Genomic DNA, 13,431 nt, shown 5'->3' on the forward strand with positions numbered 1-13,431 from the left:
AATATGTTACTTAATTTAAATTGTATTTAAATAATTAAAATGCGATCATTTTGGTCCAGAGACACTCATTTGGTGCAATGACAATTCCTTTAACATGTTTCTTAATTTTTATTACATGCATCCATACTTTAATGAAGACTGACATATCATTTAGATTTAATGTGTATATTTTAATTTACTTGCTATATGTTTCCATTGAATTATAACTTAATTTTAACCCTTGTTTTCTACGTATTCAGTAAATGGCGCTTGGGCCACTATGGTTCTGAACCCTTGAAATAACTTAAATTATATTATATTATATTATATTATATTATATTATATTATATAAAAATGTGTTGATAACGGATGTACACCGATAAGTAAGTTTTTAATTTGTTATGGGGGCTCTTGAATCTCAGGAGGAACAAATTTTATTTTACAACAGGGCAACATAATCTGCTTGGCTCATTACCCAATTTTTTTGCATTGCATTTAATGCATATGTATTTTATGTATTTTAACACGATTCAATTGAGCATAGTTAAAATTTGGATTATAAAATAATGGAATGCTAAGCTAACATATTATTACTGCATACTAAATCAATACACTCTCGTTGTTCGTTAATTCTCTGAGATAAACATTATTTTAAGAAATACAGGAAACGAGTACACAGAATAGCCTATCAAGTTTTCTGTGCATAAGAAGCTATTTTAATCTTACCTGTCCTCGATTCACTCCGAAGTTACTGTAATAACATTATAGCATTATGTCCATCCAGAGAAACTACACTTACCAATGGTGAAATAATAATTAATTACACGAATCGGTTAATTTAGCTTCCGATATTACTTCATACAAACATAGAAACATTCTCTGTAGGCTATGATTCATAGCTTTCGATTGTTGTTGACCAAGGCCCCTTATAGACGAAGTCATTTGTTTATTTCATTACACCGCCTTAGATGGCAGTTATTTTAATTTTGAAACTCATTTATCTCATTAAATGTCAGTCCTATCAAAATTTTTCAAAGAATAAAACTTATCGGAAATGATTTTTAAAGAAATTGTTGTTATGTAACATTTTTCAGAAAAATCAATAATAAGCGAGATATTTCGATTTATTTAATTCAGACCCCCTTATAACCCCCCTTTTAAATAATGTATTCTGAATTCCATATAGCCTAAAATCTAAGTTACAACGAACTTAATTTATATTCCAATTTTCATCGAAATCGGTTCAGCCATTATCGCGTGAAAAGGTAACAAACATACAGACAGACAGACAGACAGACATTACATACAAACAAAAATTTCAAAAATGCGATTTTCGGTTTCAGGGTGGTTAATTATATATGTTAGGACCAATTATTTTTGGAAAATCGAAAATTACCAGAAAAATTTCGGCTACAGATTTATTATTAGTATAGATGTTGAGTATTTATCATACAATACTAATGGCAAAACCAGTGAATTCCTATAATCTTGAAATCTCGTGTCAAGGTGACAGACCACGTTATCATAATACCTCGCAGTACACACGCCGATAGTTCGTGGATTATTCTTTCGAAAGGTACTTCAACATTTCTTACAGTTTCTGCATAAACATTTCGAAATTTCCTCTCATTGCAATCTTTTTTCGTAAGTTAGCAGCGTTTCTTTAGTCGCTGTTACAATTAATGTTATTCAATTAGCATATAGTACTCACGTAAAAGAATAAATTACGTTAAAATCGTTTCCACCTCCATCTTGTGACATCACGATTAGCTTGTCGTAAGAATAGATTAAAATGCCCCTCAGTTGTAAGCAGCCGCCAGGACCTGAGGTTCATGGGAGCTTAGACTGTGGAAGAAATGATGGCCGAAAAAAAAAAAGAAGGAAATGTTGACAACAGAAGAGGGAATGAAGAGAGAACATGGGATAAATGGGGAGAAGGGAAATACAAGAGCCGTCACTGCACCCCTTAAACCCACCTCGAGCCACCGGTGTAGCTCAGTCGGCTAAGGCGCTTGCCTGCCGATCCGGGATTGCGCTCGGGCGCGGGTTCAATTCCCGCTTGGTCTGATTACGTGATTGGGTTTATTCCGAGGTTTTCCCCAATGGTAATGCGAATGTCAGGTTATCTACGACCAATCTTCGGCATCAATTCGCTGTCAGAAATCCCATCGACGCTAAATAGCCTAGTAGTTGATACAGCATCGTTAAATAACCAACTAAAAACATCTCGACAGCCAACTATTAAATGCCAGGTTCTGTAAATTAGTCGCAAGAAGTAAGCACAACGTCTTCTCTGAGTGTGATACTTACAGCTTCCTCACTCGCGGCCATTTCTATCGCTGGTGGGGCTGTTACTCATGTGCCTAAGTTGATTCAATGAACCTGTAATCATTAATATAGTCGCTAGCAGATCACAGAACAGCACCGATATGGGAAAGAATTTATTTTAAAAGCCTAAAGTGCAATATTTAATAATCACATTGCATGGAAAGACACACATTTGCTTCACACACACATCTGCACTTTTCATTTCATTTCACTGCACAGATCTTATAGCAGCATTGCAGACTGGAGGTGTACAACAAGTAATTTAATTTTTTACACTCCCAGACTAAAATCGACTTATTTATTTTATTCAATTTATTAACATTCCATGGTATTCATACATTGCTTCACAGCTAGAATATGGAACAAGTCAAAAAACTTAATACTATTATAAAGTCTTAATTAGAGTCACAGTCTAGTCAGTGGCGTAGCCAGACTAATTATTTTGGGTGGGCCAGATAAGCAGGGTTTAGAAAATACCTTGCAAATGTCCTTTCTTATTTGCTATTTCTTTATTATGTATTTATAAGACAGGGTCGGGACCCACAAGTGACACCAACAAGGCATCACTGATAAGGAAACTAAGCCAGGAGATAATGGAGTTGCTGACCAGTTCCTTCCCCTCCTCCACTGCATACATCGCGACCAAGAGGAGTAGAAATAGAAGAGAGGGGGTCAATCGTATCTATTCCCTGTTAATCGCTGTTAATTCTATGGCACTGCCACGATGAGCGCTAACATCGCCTCTTACCAACATTCCGTCACTGATTTTAGACTCCTGGAAATGGAGAATGAACTTGCTTGCTCTTGGTTTAAGTTGTTAGTCCTGGAACAATTTCTTGCCGTATTTCAAGAACTGAAGAAGAAGACATATTGAATTTTCTTGCATAGGCGAGGGAAGGATGGCCGGACGAATTAAATGCGAATATCCGTACTGCGGAAGTAAGAAGAGTAGTGACCACTCGAAATGTTTCTTCAAAATTCCTGGGATAGTGAGAGGCGAGTTTTCATTTACAATATATAGCAATGTTATCACTTATAACTAATTTGATATACTTGTAAATTTTGCTAGCCACGTGCATCATTTTAAATTATATAGGTTAGGTTATCAGATATTAATTCATACACACATATACAGAATTTGTAACATCTAGTTACATATTAACAGACTTTTATTATTATTTCTATTGATAGAATATATATATAGAAGATGTATTTTTTGTTTTTATTTTCGAAGCTTTTTATACAGTGCAGGAGAAACTTTGCTGTTTTGCGCACCACACACGGGAGGAAAAAAGTTATTTCAAACACTGAATATAACCAATAAAATTGCAGCAAACCACGTCGTGTCGTGTGCAGCTTGGTACCGGAGTTTCAATATTCCAATAGAAAAAAATAGAGTAATAGACCCTTTCCTTGAATATTCCCCGCATGGTATTATTACTTGAGACCTTTACATATTTATAACATTTATTATAAAAATAAGAGTAATATTTATAATAATAATAATAATAATAATAATAATAATACAAGTCTATTTATGATATAATTAAATGTTATATAGGCTATACTGTATATGTGTATGAAATTACCGTAAGCACAGGAACGTGACTTCGTGGCACTTTATAAAATCACTCTAATAGCCTATAAAGTGAAAGGGAACAGCTGCAGTGAGCTATGATGATGTAGCTTATACTTAAACCATTTTATGACATATTTTATCCACCTATATTTTATTTTATTTTTTGTTTCGCCTACATTGTATTTTTACAAATGTTGTCTTTAAATACGAATTTTTTCCTGGACCAAAATTAGGCCTACAATAGAAATGATGAGATAATTAGTATTTTAACGTGAAGCTGGCTGGAGGAATTTATTTTAATTTTTCTTGGTTCTCAAAGTGATTTTATTAAGTGCCATGAAATGGTTTTCCTGTGCTCATAATTTATATTTATTTTACACTTTATTTCAATTTTTTTCAGATGCAAGGCATGCCTAGAAGCATTGGGCATATAAGATCTGATGGTTAAAGAGCCCAACAAACTGCAACAGCTTTCGGGAGCCATACCTTGCAAAGTTGAAGCTATCTCCAATGGTCAAGGTAACTTACTTAAGTAACTGCAAGCCTTTTATATTATGCAATTTCACTGCTTCATATCTATACCTATAAATTCTGTCGTAATTGCAAATTGTGAATGAATACATAAAGAAAAGCCATTCACACAAATAGTGAAGTATCAGGCTAAGTAGATTCCATAATTAAAGCGTTGGGGCGAATAATGGTCTGTATTGCAATCTGCTAACTGGGCAGGAGGAACGAAAATGTTACATCGTCATTCCACTCATAAATAATTTACTATTGGACGGGCAACATACACCGTTATTCCATCAATATGTTTTGTACACTAAGCAAAGTATAGATTGTATGTTACTGAAAGTCATATTACACATCGGAGAAGTTTGTAACATTATGAACAGAATAATAATGAAGACAATGACAAACACAGTTTTTAAATGTTGACTATAAGAGAGTAACACATTTTAAACAGTTCTTTTCTGACATCAAGAGCAAGCTGTGAGCACATCTTGAAAGAATTTCCGCAAATCTGTTCCTGAAACGAAATAACTTGATAACATTCTAAGATAAAGTATAATGGCAAAAATTGTAACATAAACCATTATTCGGCCCAACGTTTCAATTGTAACCTCTATCCTTGGTGGTACAGGACGACTTACTCTTGCTGTCAGTTCATAATTGTAACCTTTTGGTTGTTTTATTTTGTACGGGAAGAAACAGAGGACCCCCGCCAGAGAGGCTGGTGACCCCCCAAGAGAGGAGAGGCAGTGAGAAGAGGCTGGGGAGCCCCCAAGAATGCAAACCACGGCCACACCGATAGTAACACTGAAGACGAGGAAAATTTGCAGTCTTCGAGTACAACTGCATCATCTGAGGGGAAGAGTCCTCAAGACCACACAGAGAGATCTGAAGATTGACATTGCCCTTGCTAAGGAAGAAGGTTCCCGGGCCATTATATGAATTGGTAAAAAATTGTCTCTCCTCAAATGCAAGGTATGTATAGAGAGTTCGGTGGTCACCGGAATTGAAAGCAAAGGCTCTTAATATTTATTTACAGAGCCCAAGTGCCTATAGAATGATTAGGAAGTTATTAAATTTCCCTTCTAAGGCTACATTGCTTAGAGTTTTGCGAAAGTATACCACTGATGTTGGTTTTAGTGACAAATTATTCAACATACTAAGGAATGCCTGTAGTAAGATGACTCACACTGACAATGTAGGTTGCCTTATGTGGGATGAAATATCTTTAAAAGCAGTGTTGACAAGCAATAAATGTCTGCAGCAACTAAATGGCTTAATGTCCGTGTTGCACTATTGAACATATACCAGGAGTAGCAGAATTTGCTAAGAAGTAATTCATTACCTGCTTGTAATAAAGACATAGACCACTCACCATAGACACAAGCATCTGATTTGCAGGTTTACCTGACAAGTGTTTTTCAAATCTTTGAAACCCATCAACAAAATCATCATTATTGTTACGAGCCAAGCTGATTTTAGTGGTATTTCATCGCATATGAGACAGCACAGCTCATCTATGTCACTCATTTTGTCACAAGCATATTTTAGCTTATCCAGTATTTTCTCACAAAACCCAACATCATATAAGGCAAACTTTCGTAGAAGAGTGGCCTTACAAGGAATACTCAATAATTTTCTAACAATTCTGTTTCACTTGTACTGTGTAAGTAGATATTAAGGGCTTTACATTTGAATTCTGTTAACCAGGGACATTCCTGTACAAATCATGAACCAGAGGATTGTCTGCAGGATTGTATATGTAAAATAATATTAACATTACTTTTCAAATACAACTTTATCTTCGCTGGCACTCCTCTTCTTCATGTCAACGAGAAGTGCAGATGTGAGAAGTTTTGCACCTAATGTGCTTGTGAAACTGGATGCAGAAAAGTGATGTGCACATTTACTGATACTGTGGTATTGTGGCCAAATGAGTATGTTTTCTTTATGTATTTTTTATTTAAGATTTTGCATGTTTAATTTTAGTTGCTATTTATTGCTATTTTGTATTGTTCTTGTATTTTTGTTACATTATGTTTCTTGTTATGATTTGGTATTTTTCTCTAACAAAAGGAACCTAAATTAACTACAATACGAAGTAACTCAAGGCAATAATATTTTTTTTTCTTGAAATAACATCATAATATCAAACACAGGACCGATGTTGTTGGCATATTTCAACAAAGCCTGTGAAATGTACTGTAGACTCTATTTACCATAATCGCAATGTTGGAACATAAAGTTATTGTATTCTGCACTAACATTTAGAATATTTTCATATTAAATGACAAATTATGCCATTGAGGAAATAAATACAGTAGTAGCTGCTACATATACGTTGGAATTCTTAATCCTGTACAATTTAACTGAAATCAACAAATGCTGAGTTTTTGGCAATAAACCCATTAACTCTCTTACTCTACTCTCTAATATTCCCCACAGGCAGCTTAAAATTTCATGTTGAAGTTTACAGACACACTGGCATAATGTCATTAAATATTAATTTTTATTGTTTTAATTTTATGTTTATCATGTACTGTGTATGATTTTATTTCTTCAGTTTGTTATATTTGTGTTTCTCAGAGAAATGGAACTTAAATTAACTAACTACAACACTAATGTTCGTAATATTTGAACACAAAGTTACACTAGTGAATACAATATTTTCCAATATTCCCCACATATAGTCCAAAATGTAATGTAGAAGTTCATGAACAAACTGACATAATGTCATTAAGTGTTAATCTTAAAAAAAAAAAAAAAAAAATATTTGTGCATGATTGCCTTCAATATAACCAGAAGACTTTACACATTATAGCTACTTATTTGGAGACTCCAATTTCTACTAAGGGTGATTTGAAATTATTTTCCTTACAACACAATAATAACTAATGGTAGTATATCTGAAAATATCAGAAAATTAAGCGGTTAGCTGACTTCAAAGAGCAGAGATTACTTCATTAATAAATATGTAGAGTGTTAAGAGTGTTAAGAATGTTTAGGTATGATTTTTTTCTTTGTGTAACATTTACTACTATGTTGTTAATTTTATTATATATATATATATATATATATATATATATAGTACCTATCGTGAGCTCACTATCTTTACTCTATTACAGCAAAACATCAAACAGTTAATTTCAATAAAGATCTTTGTGTTTATGTACAAAATGAAATATTGTTAATAAATAAATCTGATACATTCCAACATAACAGATTTGCTTGGTCATGTCTAAATCATTTCCAATTTCACAGTCCATTTCCTACCTCTACTACTCTACTTCATGAGATATCTCGTTCTGAAAACACGTATGGTATTGTAATTTACAAAAAAAGGTTTCTGGCTAAAGATCTTAAAACAAAAAAAAAAAAAAAAACAAAAAAAAAAAAAAAAGGAATTGTAATAGGGATGGTTACATTTCAAACATTCATGTTAATATGAATGTAACGGGGATGTGCAAAGAAGTATTTTGAAATTCCCGCTATTTCCAGTGCAGGAAGTCGTTTGAAAATACCGCCATTTTTGTGCATGTGGCGCTCCACTGCTGGTAAAAAGAAGCTTCTTGACAGATTACACTTAATCCGCCTCTTGAGCCCCTCTCTTCTATTCTACTCCTCTTGATCGCGACTAGCTACATGTTACACCAATCGCACTGCCAATGTGGGCCCATACGAACAATTACTGTTCTTCCTCCGACAGATGAACTGTCTGACAGACGTATCAGCTTTAGGAAATTCACTTTTCCAGTCTCAATTGGCTTCTCTCCTTCTAATTTGGCACCAGTGAGTACGAGGTTGTTTCTGCTATGAAGGAGAGATATGCAGGACAGAAGGTGATGACAGGCCATTTTTGGACTCTTGTGAAAAGGGATTCTGGAGGAAATAACGAAAGAAAGAGCTTAAGGAAAAATTCCAAAATGTGAGTAAAAATATACTTTTAAGACTTTTATTCCAGTGTTATTTGTTTTTGCAAGCCATTATATTAACCAGCTTCACAGGGCATAAACAGTAACTCTTTCCCTAATTCTGATATATTTAAAACCGCTTCCACAAGAACAAGCCCACACAACTTAAGATTCCGATGTAATACACAAAAAGAACGAACCTTTAAAACAAAACTAAGGAATTAAGTTCCAGGAAAACGATGGGTGACAGCGCATTCTAGCCATGATCGATCCAAGGAGGTCGAAGTACAAAAATTAATCTATTTTCATTCAGGGGAATACCGAAATGTGATATCTTTTTCATTATTTATTTATACTGAATTGTTTCAGCATCTTATTTCACTGTCACTAACTTGTATGATAAACTGAGTGAAATAGAAGATAATTACTCTGAAATAGTCCGATTTAAGTCTTGCATGTGGGGTCTGAACTTCCCTCTAGTATTTTTCGCTCTGGCAATTATTTACTATGAAAATTATAATCATTGTAGTTATTTTGTTGACTTTTCTCTTACTGTTTAATATTATATTTTTAAATATAATTTTAAGAGCAGTAGACCTCTGAAGGTCTATTATTATTATTATTATTATTATTATTATTATTATTATTATTATCATCATCATCATCATCATCAGATGCTTTTAAGATACTGAATTTGAGCAACAAAGTGTTGCCAATGGACTTGTTTCCACGGAAGGTCTTGGTGGTCTCCTCCTTGTATAGCGGTAACAGGCATGATTGGTGCGTCATTTTAAGTCATGATATCAACGACCTTCAGCCGTTCCTGTTCTCCCATATCAGTGCCGTCATTTACTGTAGTTACTAATCACTGTGTGTGTCGGAGGAGCAATTATATTGTTTGTGTACATCTGAAGTCGGACTAGTGTAATATGTAGCTAGTAGCGATGTGTGCAATGGAGGAGGAAAGGAACGACACCCTACGCCATCATCCCCTGGCTTAGTTACCTCATGAGTGATGCCTTATTGGTGTCACTTATGAGGTTCAAACCTGTCTTCGGAGTGTTGACCATACATACATACAAACAAACAAACAAACAAACATTATATTACAATACATAGCTACATACAATACACACATACAATATAATACAATACATACATACATACAAACAAACAAACATTACAATACATAGCTACATACAATACACACTACAATATACACATACAAACAAACATTACATTACAATACATAGCTACAAACAATACACACTACAATACACATATACAATACATACAAACATACATACAAACATTACATTACAATACATAGATACAAACAATACACACTACAATACACATATACAATACATACAAACATTACATTACAATACATAGATACAAACAATACACACTACAATACATACAAACATACATACAAACATTACATTACAATACATAGCTACAAACAATACACACTACAATGCACATATACAAACATACATACAAACATTACATTACAATACATAGATACAAACAATACACACTACAATACACATATACAATACATACATACATATAAACAATACATTACAATACATAACTACATACAATACACACTACAATACATACGTACATTACATACATACAAACATTACATTACAATACATAACTACATACAATACACACTACAATACATACGTACATTACATTACATACATACATACATACGAAATATATATATATATATATATATATATATATTACATTACAGTAAAGACATATAATACATAACCACATACAATACACACTACAATACATACGTACATTACATTACATACATACATACATACATACATACATACGAAATATATATATATATATATATATATTACATTACAGTACAGACATATAATACATAACCACATACAATACACACTACAATACATACGTACATTACATTACATACATACATACATACATACGAAATATATATATATATTACATTACAGTACAGACATATAATACATAACCACATACAATACACACTACAATACATACGTACATTACATTACATACATACATACATACGATATATATATATATATATATATTACATTACAATACAGACATATAATACATACATACATACAAACAATACATTACAATACACAACTACATACAATACACACTACAATATATACCTACATTACATACATACAAACATTACATTACAATACATAACTACATACAATACACACTACAATATATACGTACATTACATACATACAAACATTACATTACAATACATAACTACATACAATACACACTACAATATATACCTACATTACATACATACAAACATTACATTACAATACATAACTACATACAATACACACTACAATATATACGTACATTACATACATACAAAATATATACATTACATACAATACACATACATACATACACACATACGCACGCACGCACACACACATACATACATACATACATACATGCATCCATACATACATACATACATACATACATACATACATGCATGCATGCATCCATGCACACATACATACATACATACATGCATGCTGTATTACATTACATAGTATCTACTGTAATCCTGTTTTAAATTGGAAATTCAGTCTTTGTGTTATACTCTATGGTTTTCAGTATCATCCTCATCAGTTTCACTGCAATTAGAATAAAATACTAATAAATTACAATTATTTTGATATAACACAAATCCAGTTACTTAAAATTACTCTTCTATTGGCAATGTTAGATAGAGAAAACTGTACAATTGTACACATATGAACTAATAGCAACAGTTTAGTAGAAGAACAGGAGTAATTTCACTTGTAATTTGTTTGTATGTAGTAATAAAGTACAATTGTACACCATAGTTCCGTGGAACGGAATCCTAGTAGTTTGTACAGTTACAGATGAATCTACTTGCAATGTACCATAGCATACTATCGTGGAACAGGCCCTGATCACCGACTGATTGTTCCAACAACGGAGAAATAATGTGTAGTTGCGTTCATTGCAAATAATCAGGTGGCTACAAGGAAGCACAGCTTGCATCAGCATTACGGCTTACCTGTTACAAGCAGCCACGGAGGCCTGGTGATATTTCCAACGGTGAAACTCTGGGTTACGCATTCTTCGACGTGGATACCCACAACTACACTTCGCATTGCTCGTTGAACGGGATCAAGCTGTTGCCGTATGTTTTATCTAATCTAATCTCCCAATTTCAAGAGATCAATACACAATTCTTGCAAAATCCTTGAGTTCGTTTTATCTTGGTGCACTGATATCAATCACTCACTACAGGCACTACATTTCCTTCAAAGGATGACAAAACATGCAAAATGAAGCGAAAAATATGCACTATCAAAATTCAATTCTACATTGTTATATTTTTATTTTCTCTTGGACACTATAGCCTTTTTCCTTCCTTTGTTCTCTTTATCAGCCGATGAATTTTATTATCATAGCCTTTTTATCGTAAATTTTATCTAATTTTCGTATTTCTTTTCTTTTTTATCATTATTTTATTACATTCCATTTTGATATATTCTTCCTTAAGTTTTTCCATATTAACCATTTGTAGCTTACTAAATGAGTTGCTTTTACTATATTTCAATATATTTTACTTTCTTTTTTTTTTTCTAATATGGTATTATTTTATTGCTGTTTAGTGTCGATTTATTATGCTATTATCATTATTTTTTTGTAATATGTTAGTATACTGTTCTTTAACTTTTTCTTAAATATTTCACTGATTGTATACTTTTTGACCTGGTAGAGTGTAAGAGAAGGCCTATGGCCTTAAATCTGCCAGTATAAATAAAGAATTATTATTATTATTATTATTATTATTATTATTATTATTATTATTATTATTATTATTATTATTATTATTATTATTATAGCCTACTACAACTAATTTGTCTTAATTGTCTTCACTTAAGCTCGTGCCTTCATCTGACAGCACATTTTTGAACAGAGAAAATGATGTTTCTACATCACAAGAAGTGACAGATACATACTTGAGCGAAGCAATTTGGGAAAAAGGATGTCGAATTATAAGTCTTTTCCATTTTCGTCACCAAATAACTTTTAAATTAATTTAAAATGAGGACTTCAACTGATCACTCTGTTCGGCTTATCTTTACAACTTTGATCGTCAGCACTCGCTGAAATGGGTAAATTGCAAGAAGTGTAACGAAATATGCTCCGTCGTGCAGCAGGGATAGGGAGACAGCATACCCGCCAGCAGCACGGGTGCACGCCAGTGCGATATCTTATCCGCGGGTAAGAGACGCTAGCCCGAGGGTGCACTGTGCTGATGATCGCTGATCTACAACTTTGTTAATGATTCGACCTGTAGGTTCCAGCTTCGCTACTAGAGCAGGCAATTTTCCAAAATTTTGATTCTACATCAATAAGTCCTGCTCCAGGTTCTTTCTGCAAGACTGTCTGCGACCGAAAAGTGGAAAATATTTCAATTAAGAGGTGACACTACTAATAAAGACATTTCTTTAAACTCACAATTACTAGCCTAGAGTGAAAATCATCGTAGGCCTACTTCTCGAAGACTTAACTGCGGAAAGGCGTGGCTTTTCCATTACTTACAGCAGGCAGATAACCGTACCTAATCTGATACGATAATGCCAACATGCGATTCTTGATCGGAAGGTCCTGTACTGAGGAAGAAGGACGAGAGACTGTAAGATACCGATGAAATCAAATGACAACTGAGTTCAGTTTGACGGAACTCTCAACTGTCAATGTAGATATTAATATCCCCACAACATCTGTAACGAGTTCTTCTCGACGGCATGCCCCAACAACTCCCATAACCATAACAACTTTCTCCAATACATATAAATTATATCATCCGGCGCTTCCACCATGAATTTAATTTTTTCTCTCGAAAAAACTTTTGTGCGAGATCGTGCGTATTTGCTTGTTTTCCGCACAGAACCAATACGCGGTAAGTGTGAAATACCACATTCAGTATTCCCAACGTAACACACATAACAATTTCCCTCTTCTTACTGCTTAAGCGCCACATTCATTTTACTGCTTTAGTCTTTTAACATA

At 33.5% G+C, this 13,431-nt stretch overlaps 1 protein-coding gene and 1 long non-coding RNA gene across 3 annotated transcripts in view; one reads left to right on the top strand and one right to left on the bottom strand.

The window, feature by feature from the left end:
• The window catches only part of LOC138691895 (uncharacterized), a 28,136-nt gene extending 16,034 nt beyond the window's left edge, over nt 1–12,102 (bottom strand). Inside the window, exons 1-2 of the mRNA XM_069814481.1 lie at nt 11,420–12,102; nt 2,290–2,361 (exon numbers count right to left, since the gene is read on the bottom strand). Of these exons, the coding sequence (XP_069670582.1) occupies nt 2,290–2,310 (21 nt within the window). The 5' untranslated portion in view covers nt 2,311–2,361; nt 11,420–12,102. The remainder of the gene's footprint in view (nt 1–2,289; nt 2,362–11,419) is intronic.
• Nucleotides 2,956–7,146, top strand: LOC138691894 (uncharacterized). Of its 2 annotated transcripts, XR_011329977.1 has the most exons (3): nt 2,956–3,303; nt 4,287–4,405; nt 5,096–7,146. It is a non-coding gene; the product is annotated as an uncharacterized lncRNA (long non-coding RNA). The 2 variants fall into 2 exon arrangements; XR_011329976.1 differs by having other exon boundaries at nt 4,287–7,146.
• Nucleotides 12,103–13,431: the final 1,329 nt, after the last annotated feature.

The sequence above is a fragment of the Periplaneta americana genome, chromosome 16 (assembly GCF_040183065.1).
Source record: "Periplaneta americana isolate PAMFEO1 chromosome 16, P.americana_PAMFEO1_priV1, whole genome shotgun sequence".
Classification (NCBI taxonomy): domain Eukaryota; kingdom Metazoa; phylum Arthropoda; class Insecta; order Blattodea; family Blattidae; genus Periplaneta; species Periplaneta americana.